Genomic DNA, 19,739 nt, shown 5'->3' on the forward strand with positions numbered 1-19,739 from the left:
CACACGCTTGGGGGCGGGGTAGTGGTGGTGGTGGCAGGTTGTTGGAAGCTACCTGAGTGTCCACCACTGGAAGAATGATAACCTATGCGGGGTGGTCACCACGGAATACTGCGCAGCAGTTAGAAGCTACAAGCAGATGCTAACAAGCAGATGGACACTATGGAAGCTATTAAGTATATATCTATATCTATATCTATATGGCAAAAATAGGTGAAAGAAACAAAATGAGACACAGCACACAGATCCATTTACAAAAAACAAAAAGACATACAGATGAAACAACAGCACCTGTTGCAAAACATATACAACCAAAAATACGTATATAACACATCAGAGTTCACAGAGTAACACACTGGGAGGAGAGGAATAAAAGTGGAGTACGGGGATGAAGGTTAATGGGAAAGAAAAATGTTTTTGAATGTGAGAGGACCTGTACTAGCTGACTCCAAGACTTACACAGCTACAGTGATCAAGACCGACGGCATGAGCAGCAAGATGGACAAACTGATCGGGGCGCCTGAGTGGCTCAGTTGGTTAAGCCACTGCCTTCGGCTCAGGTCATGATCCTGGAGTCCCGGGATCGAGTCCCGCATCGGGCTCCCTGCTCAGCAGGGAGTCTGCTTCTCCCCCTGACCCTCCCCCTTCTCATGCTCTTTCTCTCTCTATCTCATTCTCTCTCTCAAATAAATAAACAAAATCTTAAAAAAAAAAAAAAAAGATGGACAAACTGATCAATGAACAGGATAGAGTCCACACATACAGGTCAATTATAAGTAAACCACACCTATACCTTCAACTGAGTTTTTACAAAGGTGTAAAAGCAATTCCGTGGAGAAAGGAAGAACTGAATATTCATATGCAAAAAGTGAATTGGGATCCATAACGCAAAGCATAGGAAAATTTAACTCAAAATGGATCATAGACCTAAATGCAAAACCAAAAACTATAAAACACAGGAGAAAACATCACAAAAAGAAAACATAACAGAAAAATCTTCATGACATTGGGTTAGGCAAAGATTTCTTAGTTGCAACACCAAAATACTAATCCATAAAAGTAGCATTGGATAAATTGGATTTCATCAAAATTAAGCGCGCTTGCTCTTTGAAAGACAGTGTGAAACACAAAGAAGAAACTGGCAAACCACATCTCTGATAAAGTGCTCATATCCAGAATAAAGAACTCTCAAAACCCAGTAAGAACACAAAAGGGGGGGGGGCAGGAAATTTGAAGGCAATTCATCAGATTTACCAATGAAAATGAACACCTGAAAAACTGTTCAATATCATTAGCCATTAAGGAAACTCAAAGGAAAACCACAATGAGATACCACTACACAGCAAATAGAATGACTGAAATTAAAAAGATTGGCCATAACAAATATTGGTGCATCATTGAGGGTGTAGGGAAACTGGAACTCTCATACACTGCTGGAGGGCACATAAAATAGTACAACCACTTTGGGAAGCAGTCTAGCAGTTTCCTAACAAGTTATAAACACACGTCTGCCATATGACGTAGCCATTTCACTCCCAGACGTTTACCCAAGAGAAATGAAAGTCTAAACAGACTTGGATGCGAAAGTGCATAGCAGCTTTATTTGTAATAGTGAAAAACTGCAAACAACCCAAATGTCCATCAACAAGTGAACAGATCAACAAATTGTGGTATATCCATACAATGTAACACTATAAAATAAATTTTACTTAGCCATAGAAAGAAAGAAACTATTGATACATGAAACCACAGGGGTGAACCGCAAAGTAATTATGCTGAGTCATAAAAAGCTAGACACAAGAATATACGCTGTATGATCTGCATTTACATAAAATTCTAGGAAATGCAACCTAACATACTGTGCCCGGAAGCAGATGAATGGTTGTCAGAGAAAGAAGGAAACCTGCAGGGACGATGGACATATGATATGTTTATGAGCATGATCTTAGTGCTGCTTGCACGAGAGCTCACATATGTCAAAACGCATCAAATTGTACACTTAAGTTATGTGCAGTTTTTTGTAGGCCAATACCTCAATCAGTTGCCTTTAAAAAAGAAAAAGGTAATCTCGCGTCCAGGGTGACACGGCTGGTAAGTGGCAGAGCGCGATTCAAACGCAGAAGTCCGCACCTGGAGCCCGCGTTCTCAGCCCCTGAGCTCCGGGGAACAGGAGCCCGGAAGAAAGTGCTGGAAGGGGGCAGAGGCCGAGGGCGCGGGTCGCGGCCGAGTTAACGATTACCGGTGGGCGGGTCCTCTCGGCCCCTCCCCGCCCGCGGCCCCGAGCGCCCGGCGCCGTCCCGCCGCCCCGCGGCCACCTGCTGCTCGACCGCGTCCGCACCTGCGCCGCGCCCGCCATGGTGAGGGGGTCGCGCGCCGCCGCCCGCGGGGCCCGGGCGCGCGGGGTGGGGAGCGGAGGAGAGGAAGGGGCCGATCGCGGGGGCGGCGAGGGTGGGGGACGGTCCCCGCGAGCGCCTCGCCCGCCGGCCGCTCGCCAGGCTCGGAGAGCCGGGGTCTCCGCCCCGCTGCCACCCGCACTCTCGGTGGTGCCCCAGGGCGAGCTGAGGCCGGGAGAGGGGCGGTGGCGCGGCCTGGTGACAGCGAGGCGCAGCCCAGGCAAGGCCCTGCTCCCAGGCCCGTGTCCCCGGGGCGCCTCTCGGCTGCAGGCGACGCATGATCGATGGGCCCAGGGCGGGGGGAGGGGCGGTGAGAGGCAGCTGGTGAGCCCCGTAGACATCGCCCCCACTCGGTGGCAGGTTCTCGTCAACATTGAGGGGAGGGGGGCGACTGTGTGTCTGAGTGTGAGTAGGAGGGAGGATGGTTCTGTTTCTCTGCCCTCCTCGCTTGCACTTCTGGCACAGGGTCCTGCAAAGTCCTCTGTGCCCCCCGCACTGCCCCCTGGCCTCAGAACCAGCCCCTGGTGCCTCGCTTGAGGCCTGTGCCCAGCCACGGGGACCCGATTGCTCAGGATCAGCCCCCCTGCAGGCTGGGCTTTTCCCCAGGAGGGCCTTGGCGCTGTGCTCAGCCCTACTTCAATACCCCTGCCCTCCGGGAGGTGAATGGGAGCCCTGGCAGGGGAGGAGGGTGGTGTGTAGACCTGGGAAGCTTTACTAAACAGCCCCTTTCTGGTCCCAAAGCCTGAGGAGCAGTAGGGACTGTGGTGACAGCTGAGAAGGCACTTGGAAAGCTGTGGCTTGGAGGGAGGGCAGGGGGAGAGTGAGGCTGGTTGTGTGGTGCTCTGAGGCCCCAAAGATGCAGGCAGGGCGGGTAATCAGTAACCGGAGCGCACACTCCCCCAGATGACCAGGCCAGGCCAGGCCTGGCCTGCGATTTACTAAGCAAACAGTGCCCCTTCCCCCGCTCTGATCCCAGCTCTCAGAGGCGCTTGTCATTTCAGCCCCAGGCTGTGAAACTTGGGGGATCCCCGAAGACTCTAAAGGCCAAGGGGTGCCTCCTAAGAGCTCACTAGTACCCACCTACTTCTTTCTGGGCCAGAGACCTAAGCAGTGGGTTCTGATGCCTGGGCTGACATTCATCTGGTTGCCTGGATACATGACCAGGCTTATCAGCCACTGAGAAGGGGCCGGATCTGGAATGGAGCAGGGGTTGGGCGCAGCAGGCCGATCTCGCAGAGCTGAGGAAAGGAGCTGAGCTGGGCCAAGCCGGATCAGTCCAGAGAAAACAAGTGTTTTTCAGGAGAGAGAAAGATTGACTTAAGGGAGGCTGTACTGCTTTTCTAGTTCAGCACCACACCTGCAGGGCCTAACAAGCCTGCTAGCCCCAGAAAGTCTCCTTTTACAAATGCAGATGGCAGGCCCTTAACAAGGATGGACTTTATTGATATGTCCCATTGGCTCCCCTTGCTGATCTGAAATGGAAGTTCTGGGCCCCTTCTACCTTTCAAGCCAAGGGAGGTGAGTGCCACAGGGCCACCCTGCTGGACAATGGCAGAACTGGGGCTTGAACCAGTCCTGCCAACGGCCCCCCATGGCTGCCAGGCTGCGCGCTGCCTCATGAAGCTAAATTAGCCTCCCTCACATTCTCTTCCCAGACCTTACTGGTTCATTTTTCCTTCAACACTCTATTAGAGTTTCTGTTGGAGAAGTCTCAATTCTGGGATCCCTTCAGTGCCTAGGCCTGGGTCCATCCCCCCAGAGAATGGACCCGGCCTTTGCTTCCTTCTGTCTCTGAGGGTTCCACTCAGGGCCTGAACTGTACCAGCTTGGGCTGCCTGGAGGGCACTTTGCACAATAGGTAAATAGCCTGAGGCATTAGGCTTGTCCAGTCGCCCTGGGCCAAGTTACTTCCACTTTGGGCCTGAGCTCTGTGGGCTCAGGCTCCCCAGGCTGATGGAGTAGACAAGAAGGTGGGAATCCGAAGCCCCCAGGCCTGGCAGCTGGTACTCAGAGGCTGCCTGGGGGCATGAGGAACACCCACTGGGAGGTAGTACCAGTGGGTGTCCACTGTGGTGTGGTGAAGAACCACCTGGAAGGTGTTTTAAGTGCTGGCTCCTTTGCCCCGGGCCCAGGAAGCAGACTCAGACTCCCTTTGAGAACAATGCCTGTGCTCTCAAGGACTGGGGGGGGGGGGGGGGGGGGGCGTGAGGGGAGGAGAACTGTGGTCATTTTCCCTTTCTAGGCCTCAGTTTCCTTGAGTCACAGTGCAGGCGTGGGGGTGAACTGGATACAGTCCATAACAGAAAAAGGAAGGTTGGACAGTCATGGATACTCTTTCTCTGAAAAGTTGTGTAGTAACACATTCGTATCTGGGCTTGATTTTGCTTTTACTCCCTCATTATCATAAGAGACCTATGGTGGGGGGGGGGGCTCTGTCACCTGAGGGGGGGGGGATGTTGCTCAGCCCCAGGGACTTGCATCACACCTCAGGATTTTCTGTTCTCTGAGCAGAGTGTCCAAATCTAAGAACGTATCAGCGCGTGAGCCAGGGCCCCACCCCCAGGGCAGGGTGCCACCCTCAACGCCTCCCTGTCCCTTGCGTTAGACCCGGCCACCAGAGCCCCTGGGGAGGCTGGCTGACTTCCGCTCCTGACTGGAAGGAATCTGTTGATTTCCTCTCCTAGGCTGGCAAAGCGCACAGGCTAAGTGCTGAGGAGCGGGAGCAGTTGCTGCCAAACCTGAGGGCTGTGGGGTGGAACGAGCTGGAAGGCCGAGACGCCATCTTCAAGCAGTTCCATTTCAAAGACTTCAACCGGGTATGTCGCCGGGTGGGACAGAGTTTCTGAGACTGGGGCGGATGGGGTTACACTCCAGAACTTGTTCTCTCCCTTAAAGCCCTGCCACCCAAGCCCCTTCAGACGCTACCCTAGTCGGGTTGGAGTGTCACCCTTGGGGACTGGAGAGTGGGGAGATGGGTGTTGGGTTCTCCATACCCGGAACTCTTAGAGCAGCCCTCTGTCTCTCAGAGCGCTGACCTGGGTCTCACTTCACTACATAGGCTTTTGGCTTCATGACGAGGGTGGCCCTGCAGGCTGAGAAACTGGACCACCATCCTGAATGGTTTAACGTGTACAACAAGGTGAGCGATGCGCGCCCGGCCCAGTCCTGAAGGCCCTTCGCTGGCCTTCCCTAGGGGCCTGCCCACCTAGAATCAACATGAACAGCCCTGCAAAATAGTCAGGCTCACTACCAATGAAAGAAGTGCAAATGAAAACACTGGTGAGAGAACAGGCGGGTAAGGCAGACAGTGAGTAGGCATCAAGGCCGAACCACGGAAGGCAAGGCTGTGGGATGGGCCGTATTCATGGCTAATGGCTCTAAAGGGCGTAACCCCTCCTGGAGGTGCGGCGTGGAGGAGTGACAAAGTCGTCACCTGAGCTGAGAATAGCACGCACAGCGAACAGCTCGGACCCCAGGCCAGGGCCACCACGGGAGGGTGTGCAGTGTTGCTAGAGACTCGGGAAGGCTGCCCCCCAGGCCAGAGCGTGGAGACCGGCTGCTACCCTGGAGCGCTCGGTGTGGCCGAGCCGCACAGCCGTGACCCTCTCCTGCTCGGGGCCCGAACCTCTGATTTTGTTCCAGGTCCACATCACCCTGAGCACCCACGAGTGTGCCGGCCTTTCGGAACGGGACATAAACCTGGCCAGCTTCATCGAACAAGTAGCAGTGTCCATGACCTAGGCCCTGCCCTTCCTCTGTGAATTCTTCAGGGGAAGGGGGTGACTGAATCGGAAATCCAGGGAGGGAACCAGGGAGCCCTGAGATGTTACTGCAGCCGGAACGGCCAAGTGGACCCTGCTGCCTCCGGCTAGGGGGAGTCCTTGCTGTGGAAGATGTCCGCATCACCGCCGACCTTTCCTCTTCTTCTTGCCAGGCTGTGTCCTGCTCCCTTTCTAATTCATTTCCCAGGAAGCTGTGTCTAAGATGCACGAAGTCTTATCTTAGAAACCGGGACCCTAAAGTCAACCCCACTGTATGTGACAGAAGCACCTGTGCTTTTATGCCTCAAATAAAACTCGTGTTTCACTTGGTCTCAGGCTCTAGAACCTTCCTTTCCACAGGTCAGTCCAAATTGGAGTCTACAGGCATTTAAGCACTTACTCTGTGGGAGGCGCTGTCCAAGGCATTGGGGGGGGGGGTGCGGAGTGGGACCAGACCACCCTGTCTTCATGTAGGGGAATTAAGCAGGAAGCGGTAACCACCACTAGGCAGGATGAATGAAGTCAATGCTAGAGGCAAGGGTAAGAAATGAGCTACGGGAACATGAAGTGATTGACAAGGGTAAGTCTGGACGCTTCACTGACTTGTGCCTCGAAGACCTGAATGGGATTCTTGAGGCAGGGGTGGCCAAAGTGGCACCATGACTAAAAGAAAAGGTTTGCAGGACACCTGTACTTATGCATGGTGGGATCTACGACTGGGAAGGCAGTCTGCGGCTGTGTTCTGTTCTTCCTGGTCTACAACATCCCAGGGGGAGATTTCTAATCCTGATAGTGTCTTGTGGCTTCTTAGAGACTTAGCCAGAGTCTCAAGCCTTGCCCGCTTTTACTGTATAAGGGAGAGGACAAAAATCCTAGCTTAGGAGGTGACAGGCTACTTCCCATCTGAGCAGTTATGGAGTGGATTCCTACAACTCAGTCCTCCAACTTAGTAACTCTAGGATAGACTGTTCCCACTAATGTGCTGTGACTGGGAGAAGTGGGGCGGGGGGTGCACAGAGCACAGTCTCCTCTCTCCCCAGTGCAAGCCACGTGGATGGCAGTCCGCGAATGCCATGATGCAGGATTGTGGGAAGCCCTTCTCCTGATGGGTTCTCATCCAAGATCCCCTAGCCTGAAGCTGCCTGCGTTCTAAGCTGACTTGCAAATGCCAGGGTTCCTTGGAGCAGACAGTTAGCAATGTCACAACCCAGTAACCCTGGATGAGTTGGTCCTATAAGGGCCAGAAAAGAGGCAGAGGTCGGCATCCGAGAAATAAGCATATTGTTGGTAGAGGTACCAGCAGGATCTGAGACTTAACAATACCTATGTCAATGGCAGGTTCTCAGAAAACTTAATAATCAAAACCAATGAGATTCTGATGGTGGTCCCCCATCTGCTCCACTTCTGAGTTCCCTTTTCCTAAGTGTGCTTTGATCTGACAACTGTGGATTAGGGGACAGAAGCCACCAGACATGGAGGTACGGAGCATGTGTTAGGTCACCGTCCCGCCTCTGCTTACCCATGGATCAGGGGTTGAAAGGCGCCAACCTAGAGGATGCTACAGTTCTATGAAAGACTGATGTGGGACAAAGACATAAGTGATACTTTTTCAGAAACAAATGTTTATTCTACAATTTGTGCAAATAACTGACGTTACAGGGGAAGATGTTAAGGACAGATTATGAAAAAGAAAGCCCAAGAAAAAAGATGGCAATTAGGACTCCAACTTGAGAAAAGGCTCGCAAACGCTGACTTCTGCTGACCCAGGCTGTAGTTGGTGGCTGTCAAGTCAGGCCTCTCACTACCTCTCCACTGCCGCGTCTGGCTGCAGGTGGCTCGCTGCTACCAAGAACCTTCAGAGAAGGCAAAGGGGTTCACCGCGGTTACGTAGCAGGTGCAAGCATCCAAACACCAATTCTTGGATGGAGGGGGCCAGGCCTCCTGACCAAGCATATCCTGGCCTCATCCTCTAGGGCTAACCCCAAAGCAAGTAGGTGCTCAGGAAACCAAGTCATTTAGCAGAAAACTAGCAAAGACGGCATTCCTTGGCTTGATTCTGGCAAAGTCCAAACGGGTTGAAAAGCTGGGTTACCTCAGTGACAGGCTCCAGGCCCTGTGGAAGGACTTCTCACTTCTTACTTGTAATGGAACAAGATGCCCAGCGGTTACATGTGCAGAGATATTCTAAGGGGTTCCATCCACTCCCAAACCATTGAAGCCAGTGCCCAGCTGGCTGGAGCCCACCCTGGAGGGCTCAATCCATCATTAACGTATAGGCAGAAGTAGATGGTGAAGAGGACAGAAAACACAAGCTGGGCCCGGGCCCTGGGGAACTAAAGACCTGAGTTCCAGCCTCCTTAAAGCAGGCATGACCAGCACTCCTGGGGAAGCCCCCCGTGGAGGTGCTCTGGCCCACAGACGGCTAGCGCCCTGAATCTCCATGACCACCACAAGGGGGCGATCTCCCACCGGCCGCCAGTTCTCCAGTGGCCACCACCCCACCCGGGATCTCCGGCCACCCCTACAGAAGCAAATGAATGCAGCCAGCCACGTCAGTTAAGATTTCGGTCATTTAATTACTGAATTGCTTTTTAAGATATTATTGCTGCAATTAGGAAGGGAGCACTGAGCTGGGAAGAAAGAGGTTAAATACAGAAAAGATTTAAAAGAGGCAAGTACCATTTTCCAAGTATAAAACTGGTAATATTAAAAGTGACATGGCAGGAGGGTCACGCGGCTGCTTACTCCGTGTAGAAACCAGACGCTACAGTTTCTGCAGAGGCCCATGTGACATCTGCTAGCACATGACATCTGAAGACATTGTGCCCGCCTCTGCCAGACTAGGTGTTCCTAGGTGCGCAGGTACGCCTAGACTGGAAAGCCCACAAGTGTCAGGCAAACTAAGGCTCGTGCTAGGAAGTGGCTACAGGAGGTCCCTTTGAAAAACACCACTGCCCCCGGGGCAGCAGAGGAAGGGCCCGCAGACGCTGGGAGCAACAGCACGCTCTGTCAGGCACAGCTTCTCCATTTTCGCAGCTGACAAACCACAGTGGTGCCGGCGGGGTGGTTCGGGTCCCGGGTCTTCCTCCAGCACCATGAACGCGCCGGAGACCCAGGAGCCCCGGCGCACAGCTCCGGCCACAGCAACTCTCTCGGGAGGTGCCCCCAGTTCAGCGACGGGAAGGAACTCGACTCCCGTGTCCAAAGGATCTTAGCGTCTCCCTCTAACATGCTCGCGCGCACACATACACGCGCACGCACACACACACGCACACACCGCACAGGAGGAACACACACACTCCAGCCCTGCAATGACACGGCCAGCTCGTCACAGTTATCGTGGAGGAAGTACAGTGCCAGAGGCCACTTCAGACAAACGTGCCACGGAGCCCGGGGGAGAGTCTGGTGGTCCTGGCTCTCCCGGCCGGCATTCCCAGTGAGGGAGGCCAGAGGACAGCAGCCTCAAGAGGCTGAATGGTTCAGGAGTCCCTGAGAAGGGGATTGGAACAGAGGCTATTTTCTCCTGACTTATCCTAAAGTCCTCCCCCACCCAAATAAAAGCTCAAAGACTGACCCATTTCCCCGAGGGCCTGGGTCAGGAGTAGCCCTCCACCGCTCTCTGCTGAGGAGAAAAGGCACACGGTATGTCGTCTTCAGAGGCAGACAGTGCTCCACCTAGATCAGGGCCCTGTGCAAGGGGGAGGAGGGTGGGGAGTGGGCGCAGGGTTTGGTCCTGTCCCTGCACCACCCTGAGCAACTAGTCTTAGGAAGGAATCCCAGGCCCCAGGCCCCAGCTGACAGTTGCCATCATGCTTTCCTAGTCCAAAGTTAGCCGGGCCTGAGAAGTGTCCAGTACCTGAGGCTAAACTGCCATAGTACCTTTGGGAGCTGAACAGACGGAAAGAGGGAGGAGGGACACACGAACGGGGAGAAGTTTCCTTGCCTTGGAGGCTCTCTCACGCGCTCCATGCACCCACCTAGGGTAAGTCAAGGCAACTTGTGAAGGTGCTCTGAGCTGTTCCTTCAAGCAAACATATTCTCAGACGAGATGGCTTACAGCAGTGGGTGAGAGGAGGACCACCACCAACTCTGGGGACATGTATTCCAATGTGACCCTCAGAGAACTTGAGAAAAGGCTCTGGTTTCCGATCCTCAGCAGCCCAGGAGAGGGGTCGGCTGTGCTCCCAACGCGCCGATGCAGACAGGAAACACCAGGGCCAGAAAGGCCTAGGCTCTCTGGAAACCACGTTCTCTTCCTAATCCAGGGGAACAACAACAAACCAATGGGAGCACAAGTTCAAACACAAATCTCCAAAGATGGTGGCCACCAAGTATCAAGTGGGGACAGCAGAGGGCCACTCCAAAGCCTGCCTTGATAGACTGAGCAGATACGCTCAGCCATTCTAATCCCGAAAAAGAGGAACAACGGCCTGTCCATCTGTGTCCTGGAAAAAGAAACTGAGCTGCACTACGTGACTCTGCGAGACAACTCACCTACTCAAAGAGGAGGCTGAGAAGGCGTTGTGCTTAGAGGGTACCTAACTCCCACCCAGGGAAACACCTTCCGATCTGCCTCGCCAATCTGCCTGAGAGAACGAAGAAAACCTTCTTTATCACAGAAGCCACCCCCAGCCTCCGTAAGGACTCGGGACCGGTCAGAGCTGCCACACAATGATTAAGTGAAGTTGAAAGCTAGAAGGTTAGAGAAGGAAATGGCTAAAACAATCCCTAGGGTAACATTTGAGAACAAGGGCAAAATAATTAGGTAATGAACTCCTTCAGGGTCTCCACATTAAAGACCACAGAAGGATGACAAGAGGAGGAACAAGAATCCTGAGGATCAAGCCGTCTCGTGGTCTGTCTCGTCGTGCTCCATGGAGCAAGACCAGATGCTGAAACTGTGCGTGGCCTGTTCCACTCCCCGAGAACTCTCTGAAGGCCAGGAGCCCCTCGGGGCCACAAAGGGTCGAGGCTCAGCGGGGTTTTGGAGAACCATTCATCTGGCTGCTCTGAGTTACACTGTCAGTGCTGAAAAGGCTGTCCAAGAAGACTGAGGACAATTCTGCGACCAGGTTCCTGTCGACGGTCGTCTGGGCCATGCCGTAGATCGCACCCTACAAATCCAGTCAGAGAGCATTACTGGCAGTGAGGCGTATGGGGGTGGAGATGAAGCTGCAGCTCCGATGCCGCCCATCCCCCCATTCCCGCCTTCCATGTCCGCTCCCCTCCCCGGCTCCATGCCCACACCAGACAGCTCTTCACAGGTACTTGCCGGTCTGCCTTTCAGCCCAAAGGAACTGGCCTATGGGATTTGCCATAGAAAATTCCAGAGAAAACAGGCTTATTGTTTTTCCTATGTCAACATTTTCTGTTCAAAGGGACAGGACCACCACGTGCCTTTGTATGACACATTCAAATTTATGAGGTGCTTTATATACAGCACACCTCACTTGACACCAAAGAGCCTGTGGACGGGTGAGGCGGAGGTCCTCAGCTCCAAGGAATAAGGTCTGTGGAGACGGGACAGAGGCAGGACCGGACTCGAGGTCACCTGGTTCTTCCAAACCCCCCCCCAACACCTGAACTTCCACAAGAAGAAAAAAATCCCAAGTGTCCCTACCATTCCTGTGGTCTTTGCTTTAGGATTCTTCATGATTTGAGTGACAGACTCCCGGATGTCCTTTAGGAACTGCACGGCTATTCGCTTCCGGGTGTGTACTAGCGTGATGCAGAAATGAATACTGTGGGAGGAGAGAGAGACAGGCAGAGATGAACCTTGGGGAAAGAAAACAAAGTTCTAAAATAAAGCAGCCCCATGTCACATACTGGAATTTATCGCTCGCTTCTTCATGTTATTTGTGACAAGTGTTCCCAGTCCTGGGAATCGGGGCTCTCAAATACATGGCTGTCAAGCATGGGCCGGCATGTGGGTTTCATGCCTCCGCGTGAGCAACATCCTGACAGAAGGGAGTACGGCTGCCTGTTCTGTCCCACTCCTCCCCTCAAAAACTGTCAAATGCTACGCCTTCAGTCATGGGACCACCAAGGGGATGCTCTCCTTGTAGACAATAAACCCTCATGGGCACAGGGCCCCAGCGGTCTTGAAGGACTTCAAGGCACAGAAGAAACTCTCACGCCCCCTAGAGGGAGACTGAGGTACAGAGGGATCGTGAAGAGGAAGAAGCTGAGTCCAGGTGGGACTGGCAACAGCACCAGGAAGTGAAAGGATTGGGGTGCATGGAGGGCACCGGGGGGACCTCTGCCGTCGGGGTGTGGTGTTTATTTACAGACATCGTGGGAGATGAGATGACAGAAGCATATGACAGGACAGGGCAGCGGGCCTGAATGATGAGAAGCCCTGTGGAGGGTTCTGAGCTAAGTATGACTCAGGTCACGAGTCCGTCAGCAAGAGCAATCTGATGGCGGTGTACGAGATGGGGCGGGGAGTACACAGCCCAGGAAGAGGGCAGGGGCAGCGGTGGAGGGGCTCGTGACCGACCACTGGTCTCCAGAGTTGTAAAGCTCATCGTCTCGTCCTTGATACTGAGTAATGCCAGGTGGCGAGACAAAATCTCACGGATACTCTGTCGGCCCTGGAGCGCTGGCCTCACTGTCAGTCTCTAGGCTTCGGGTCACCCTGCTACCCGAGTTGTTGCGAAGTCACGGAGCGCAGTGAGGGCAGGAGGCTCCTCGGGCTTACCTGGGTGGGAACTGCAGCTGGTTCAGGTTCCAGCCCTTAGCAGTCATCAGGTTAAACAGTCGGTAGATATCAAAATCTCGGGAGCCCAGAGCAATGACTGACAACTGGGGATTCCCAAAAACAAAGATGCCTTTGATATTTTCCAGTCTTAAAACAAACAAAAAAGGGAACAGAAAGGAAATTTCAGCCACATATACTCCATCATCTCTTCATCATGCAAACGTCTCCCCTGTAACACAATCTAATCTTTTAGGGCTTCAGCTCGCTCACCTTCTAAAATCAGGCAGCAAGACTGAGATCAGTGGTTCCCAAACATTACATATACTCAAACGCCCAAACCCCACTGAGCTCCAATGAGAGAACCACTGGCTCCTACCCTGTATGCCCAACTCCCAAATTGTGATGTGCCCCAGGGGCATCTGAGGCATAAAGATGCACTTAAAAAAAATCCTGGCAAAATAACCCCTCCATCTCTTCAATTTAAAAAGTCATATATGTAATCCCTAAAGCAAGAAATGGTAGAGCAGTTCACAACAGATGGGTCTATCAGCTGGGCATATGCAGGCTTTTTCCGAACGAGACATGCCTACTGGCCGCTTTCACGCACCCTCCAGATTCTGAAAAAGCCTCCCCAGTGCGGATGAGCCACAGAGATAGGCAGGGGGCACATGAATAGGTGGGTCAGACAAACGTGCAGCCTCGTTCTAGCCTCATCTCACCCTCGGTCTCCCCCCCACCCCTCCCCCGTTCCCTCTGCCTCATCTCTGACACTGTTCCACCAGCGACTCCCCGAGTGTGAGCCCTAGACCCGCAGCTTCAGTATCCACTGGGAGCTTCCCAGAAACGCAAGTCCTCAGACTCCCACTCCAGATGAACGAAATGAGAATCCTGGGAGTGGGGCCCAGCAACCTGTGTTGTGACAGGTCCTCCCGATGATTAAGATGCGTGCTCAAGTGTGAGAACCGCAGTCTAAAGCATGACACTGCACAGCGTATGGGCACTTGGTAAGAGCTGCCAGTCGTGAAGACACGCTTTGAGACACGATGGCCCACAGGTGAAGCCTGGGTCTGACCCTCCAAGTCCCAGCAGAGCCAGGGAGCTTCTCCTCCCAGGCCGGCGCCACACTCCTAAACTGCTGTCCTAAGCCCCTGGTCGCTAGGGGCTGCGGGATGGGCTGGGAGCTACGGGTGCTTGGCCAGGCAGATGCCTCGGGCCTATGAGCAGACAAAGCAAGAGACGAGGCAGACCCCCAATCCTCCACACATACTCTGACTTGAGGAAGCGAGTGGTTTTGATGATCTGTTTGGTGGCCTCAACATAGCCGCTCTCACCGAAGTGCATCAGGGCAGCCCAACAGGCCGCGCTGATGCCTCCGGGCCGGGAGCCCGCGATGGTCGGGGAGGCGTAGATGCCGCCCTGCCAGTCTGTCGCCACGAAGAACTGATGGCTCCTGTACTTCTTCTCACTGTAGAGCAGCACGGAGGAGCCTTTCGGGGCGTAGCCGTACTGAGGGGAGAAGCGCACAGGTGAGCGCCCGCAAGCTCCTCGCGCACACGTCTCCTCCACGTGCCCGTTTCCCACCGCGTCCCACTCGCACCAACAACCCACACTCAGAGCGTTACGGGTGGAGGGCGCTGCGGGGACGGGGCTGAAATGCCCTCCGGGAGGGCCGAGGCGTCTGGGGCCCCCTCACCCAGCACGTGGCTTCTCTATGTAAACAGCACCCCAGGGCGGTGCGGCACGGTGGAAGCAAAGATAAATTTCCACTGGCAACCGGGGAAAAGGGTAGAAGTCACGTCACCTGGAGCAACTAAAATCACGAGCTGACTCCCTTCCCATCTCTTTTATACTTCCTTTTTTAAGAACATCACGGTGTTCAGCATCTAGAAGCTACTGAATCCAGCCTAAAAACAACCTGCGTACTTGGTTTCCTTATAGAAATGTGCCCTCCTAGTGAACTCCCGCTGCCGCGAACATGGAGCCAGCCGCACTCCCTGACCCACACCGGGAGAGGTGGTAAGGAAGAGGGCACGGGGGTCGCCTGGGTGCGAGGCGAAACCAAATCAGATCCCGACGGAAGATTCGCGGGCATCACGTTAGAGTCTGAAAAACAGGTCTCCACTATGCTTGAGATGAAAACAACCTCTGCGAGTGTCTTCAGCACAGAGCACACATTCCTGAGGCTGCTGCTTCTCCCACATCTGCATGTAGCTGCAAAGCCATCCCGGCCACCAGGGGTGGTGGCATCCGAACATTCCTGAGCACGCAGTTCTGCCCTCTCTCCAAAGGACTCTTCCCTTAGCTGGCTCCTGTCACGTGGGGCAGCAGCCCCCCGTGGCGTGAGAGCTCAGGACCAGCATACCTCCTCCTCCCAGGAATCCCACTATCAACTTCATTGCTACCCTCCACCCCAGAGAATCTCAGAGCTTCATTGCTACCCTCCACCCCAGAGAATCTCAGAGCTTCAGGGAACATTTTTCTAGGGGCCCCTGTCCTGGCACGTCCCAGCTACATACAGTCAGTGGATGCAGAAATTGTCTGAGCCACATGCCACAAATAGGTCCCTTTGCATGATTATGTATCACCTCTAGCACCATACTTTGTCACCTGAACCAGCTACGCGGGTGAGAGCAAAGAGCCAGATTTAATTTTACATTCTGGGCAGAAGTTAATGCTTTAACCAATTTATTTTGTTGATAGTAGTCGAAATAATCAGGTGCCTCCTTTGATTAACATTTGGTCCCTTCCCTGTCTCACCTTGTGGGTATCAGCTGAAATGCTGGTCACACCTTTCACCCGGAAATCAAATGGTTGCTCCAGTGGGTATCCTGCTTTCTCCATAAAGACGATGAGGAAGCCCCCCAGACAAGCATCTACATGAAGAGGTATTTTGTATTTGACAGCCAGCTAGTTCCAAAAAACAAAGACCACAAGAGAATTTCATTTATAGCCATATAACAAAAACCCTGCAAGACACAGGTGGAAAGGTGTGCTGCAACCACAGGCCGCTCTATAATGCATCTTTCAGGCTTTAGAAAACTGGCTAGTTTTCACATTCCTAATAAAGCTCATCTTTCAAATGTATTTAGGCTTCAAAATAATTCCTCTGAAATGTGGTATTTTATATTTAAATACGCAGGGCCTCAACCTGACTATAAAATCAAGCAGGAAACGAGCAGCCCTCTGATGCAGGGGGAGAGTAATGCAGGGTGGGGAGGAGGGGGTGCTAGGCGGGTGGCGCTGTTGGATGCCACCCTCTGGTAGGCAGGCTCCTACATGCAGCTCATTTCCCCGGCTGAATCCAAATGCCAGTACTCTTTCAGAATACCCAGTTTCCACAAAGTCTTCTTCCCACAGCAGAAGCCAGTAACTTTCTGAGGCTCCAAACAGAGCCACAGGGCTTCCTATGGGGCTCAGGAAATTTGTGCACAAATCTAAACTCAGACTTGCTTCTCCTTGCCGAGTACTGCACCATTAGGTTCTATTTTCAAATCTCAGCTTAAGTGCCTGGCAGCCCATTTCTCCCACGTACCTTGGCCACTTCAGGGACAGGATCGATGACACCATGAGGAAACTGGGGGGTAGAACAGACGAGCATGGCCGTGTTCCTGGAGATGGCTCTCCTCATTGCCTAGGGATTTAAAGGTGAAAGGAAAATGAGAAGCCACGTCAGAATGCCAAGAGCACTCCAGGCCCCCAGCTCAGGGTCTGCACTCCTCTAGCCCACCTCCTCTGTCTCTCCAACCCAGGAGAAGACAGCCCCCCGCCACGGCGGCAGCACAGACACGGCCAGAGGGCTCCAGCGGGGTTGGGGGGGGGGGGGGGGGACAGTCTGCGGCCACAACACGGCAAATCACTGTGGGAGGAAAAACGGCATCGGGCCAAGAGGCAGATGAGCCTGTGCGAGTCCCAGCCCCACTCACGAGTGTGGAAACCTGGGGCAAACGATTTAACTCCACCCGGACTGTTTCCTCACCCGTGCACTGCAAAAGGACTGACAGTTTCTCCAGCCTCCCTGGGCTGTCACAAGGCTCAGATGCAATTCTTACAGCATCCCGACGCTGGAGAGTTCTCCACACAGGCACGGCATAAAAATAACGACTAAAGGACTACTACTGGGTCTTCAAAAAAGAGAGCCTGCCATTTGTGACGGCATGGATGAACCTGGAGGACACTCTGCTGAGTGCAGTAAGCCAGGGCCAGAGACACAAACGCTGCATGACCTCACATACACGGCACCTACGACAGTCACACTCAGAAGCAGAGAGCAGAGTGGCGGTCGCTGGGAGCCGGAGGATGAGGGGCACCAAGTTTCGGTGACGCCTGACAGGAAGTTCTGGACCGCTCGCGGACGGCCGTGTGACCACGTCTAACAATACCGCACCGTGTGCCTGAAATCAGCCAGCGGTCCAGAGTAGCCCTATGTATTCTAACCCAGAAAAAAGGAAAATGACAGAAGATGGTAACTATTTGAGGGGATGGAACAAGCTCAATAGTGTGACTGTGGTGATTCATCTGCGTATTTGTCTGTACACTGTGTACAAGGGTCATCAGAATATCAAGCTGGGACCACAGATATGTACAGTTTTTTTTGTCAACTGTCAGTCAGTGTATCAATAAAGACGGCGGCAGCAATAACGCTAGTGCTAAGAAACTGGGTAGTTTAGTTCTGAAGAGATAGTTACTGTTATATTGGCGAGGATATGGATGCGGGCTCATGAAAACCGCAGGGAGAGTCCTGGGGCAAGTCAGTCTGTGCTCTTTTTACAGAGAGGAGAAAGCCATGGTGCTGAAGCAAAACCCAGGTCAGCAAAGTCTCAAGTCAGGGGCTGGATCATCTCTGCTATCAGAGCTCATGAATTTATGAAAAGCCTGAGCCTTTGGAGCCTCTCTGCGTGCGATGCTGGAAAACACCAGTTAGTCAGGTGCGTCCCTGCTCCTCACGGTCCATGGCATGAAATGGCCCTTCAGGGGAACTCACCCGAACATCCACCTCCATCATTTTGTTCAGCGGAACCCGTATAATCTTCATCCCAAAATAATTGGCTGCTTTGTCAAATGCAGCATGGGCACTTTGGGGGGCCACACTAAATGACAGAGAAGAGAGTAATGAAATTCCAATAAAAGCAGGGCTCAAGAGAGAGCCTAGTTAGCAGCTCATCTACGTCACCAGGAGTAAACGTCTAAATATTTCTCCTCACGTTTTTACAAGTGTTTATATTGTTTTACTTTTCTTTTTAAGCAGAAAGAAAAAGAGGTCAACTGATTTTCTATAGAAATCTTCTCCCTCTGGTTTAGGAAATCCAAAGCATAAAGCAGGGCTGACAGGCAGGAGACGAGGCACTGGGAATTTGGATCAGACTGGCATCAGGCAGAGCCTTCTCGTGTTGGCCATCCAAAGCCAGGGAGCCGTTGGTGGGGGTATGCTGACATGACACATGGCCAAGCAGGAACCTAAGTCTGCTGGTATCAGGGTCAGTGGTTCCTTCCAGCTCTGAAAGCCCACAAGCCTGTGAGAAACTATAATTCCCATTGTTCCTACATACTTAGAAGCAGCACTTCAAACAGTACTGAAATGGGGGCGCCTGGCTGGCTCGGCTCAGTCAGTAGAGCCCGTGACTCTTGATCTTGGTGTTATGAGTGCAAGGCCCACATTGGGCGTAGAGCTTACTTAAAAAAACAAAAAAAAGACAAATAGCACTGAAAAGGAGACTAAGTCACGGTTAAGTATTTGCTTTCAGACTTCTCTCAATTACTGTACTCTCAAAATCAATGTGTTCCCTTTAAGGAAGGAAAGACTATTACTGAGTACGAAGCACTAAGATTTATGTATGGAGAAAGATGGCAGCCTGATTTATTCTCTTAGGCTGCACAGCATGAGATCACATGCAACCCTTAGTCACTGATACTTGTGGGAAAACAGTAACCCAGAGGATGTAGTATAAACACTCTGGGCCAAGAGAGGGTCTAGAAAAAAAAAAATGCAGCCAAATATCAAAGTTATGTCTATGGGGTGGCATTATGGATAAATCTCAAAAAGATTTTAAAAATTTCTCCTCCCAGGGGCGCCTGGGTGGCTTAGTCGTTAGGCGTCTGCCTTCAGCTCAGGTCATGATTCCAGGGTCCCCTGCTCCATGGGAAACCTACTTCTCCCTCTCCCACTCCCCCTGCTTATGTTCCCTCTCTCACGGTCTCTCTGTCAAATGAATAAATAAAATCTTTTAAAAAAATTTTTTTTTTCTCCTCCCAGAAAACAGCCCTCAGGCTGAAATTTTCTTAGGAAGCACTTTGAGGCAGCCTATTATATTTAAGTAACTTTCCCTGAATTTAAGGGATTATGAGAGAGTTTTCCTTAGGCTCCAGATTATTTATAATAAATATCACAAAATTCAAAGATGTAGTCCTGTTCAACCTGTCACTTTTAGGAAAAGGATCTCATTCTTGCTTTCAGTATATACCACGTATAAACTTGGGGGTTGGGAAAGGGAATGACCTTTAAAATTAACTGGCTGATCCACTTAGGATTCTGTGGAATGTGAAGGGATAAGGGTCCAGGGCGCAGGACAGGAAGAATGAGGACTGAACAGCCACAGGAAGAGGGAAGAGAAGTAGAAAACAGATGGTCAGGTTGTTTCCAACCACAGTACTCCAAACAGATAAATCCAAAAGGAACACATACATACATTTCTGGAGTTTTGATCCCATTCTCAAAGGCCAGGTCCCGGTAAGCCTTGCAGGCCATCAGTATGCTTTCTGTTCCCCCCGAGGTCACCTGTAATAAAGAAGCGATGTGATCCGTGCAGTGCAGTGAGGCCCGCTGTCAGCATGCATGGCCCACCTTCTCTCGGTGGTGCCTGACGCAGCAGCAGGTAACGTCTGCAAGGCACT

The 19,739-nt window shown here is 52.5% G+C and overlaps 2 protein-coding genes across 2 annotated transcripts in view; one reads left to right on the forward strand and one right to left on the reverse strand.

Annotated features, from left to right (window-relative positions):
• Positions 1–2,237: 2,237 nt before the first annotated feature.
• Positions 2,238–6,481, forward strand: PCBD1 (pterin-4 alpha-carbinolamine dehydratase 1). The gene is made up of 4 exons (XM_036083942.2): positions 2,238–2,354; positions 5,075–5,206; positions 5,449–5,529; positions 6,033–6,481. The coding sequence occupies exons 1-4, from the start codon at positions 2,352–2,354 to the stop codon at positions 6,129–6,131; spliced, it is 315 nt and encodes a 104-aa protein (XP_035939835.1). The 5' UTR covers positions 2,238–2,351; the 3' UTR covers positions 6,132–6,481.
• A 1,272-nt stretch (positions 6,482–7,753) lies between these two features.
• The window catches only part of SGPL1 (sphingosine-1-phosphate lyase 1), a 56,465-nt gene continuing 44,479 nt past the window's right edge, over positions 7,754–19,739 (reverse strand). The window contains exons 8-15 of the mRNA XM_036083941.2: positions 19,535–19,623; positions 17,833–17,938; positions 16,384–16,482; positions 15,609–15,758; positions 14,119–14,357; positions 12,852–12,998; positions 11,772–11,892; positions 7,754–11,265 (exon numbers count right to left, since the gene is read on the reverse strand). Coding sequence (XP_035939834.1) covers positions 11,125–11,265; positions 11,772–11,892; positions 12,852–12,998; positions 14,119–14,357; positions 15,609–15,758; positions 16,384–16,482; positions 17,833–17,938; positions 19,535–19,623 — 1,092 coding nt within the window. The 3' untranslated portion in view covers positions 7,754–11,124. The remainder of the gene's footprint in view (positions 11,266–11,771; positions 11,893–12,851; positions 12,999–14,118; positions 14,358–15,608; positions 15,759–16,383; positions 16,483–17,832; positions 17,939–19,534; positions 19,624–19,739) is intronic.

Source organism: Halichoerus grypus, chromosome 7, assembly GCF_964656455.1.
Source record: "Halichoerus grypus chromosome 7, mHalGry1.hap1.1, whole genome shotgun sequence".
NCBI lineage: Eukaryota > Metazoa > Chordata > Mammalia > Carnivora > Phocidae > Halichoerus > Halichoerus grypus.

Coding starts and splice junctions, on each gene's coding strand:
- PCBD1 (XM_036083942.2), top strand. Junction 5,207..5,448: donor ATTTCAAAGACTTCAACCGG/GTATGTCGCCGG, acceptor TTCACTACATAG/GCTTTTGGCTTCATGACGAG. Junction 5,530..6,032: donor GGTTTAACGTGTACAACAAG/GTGAGCGATGCG, acceptor ATTTTGTTCCAG/GTCCACATCACCCTGAGCAC.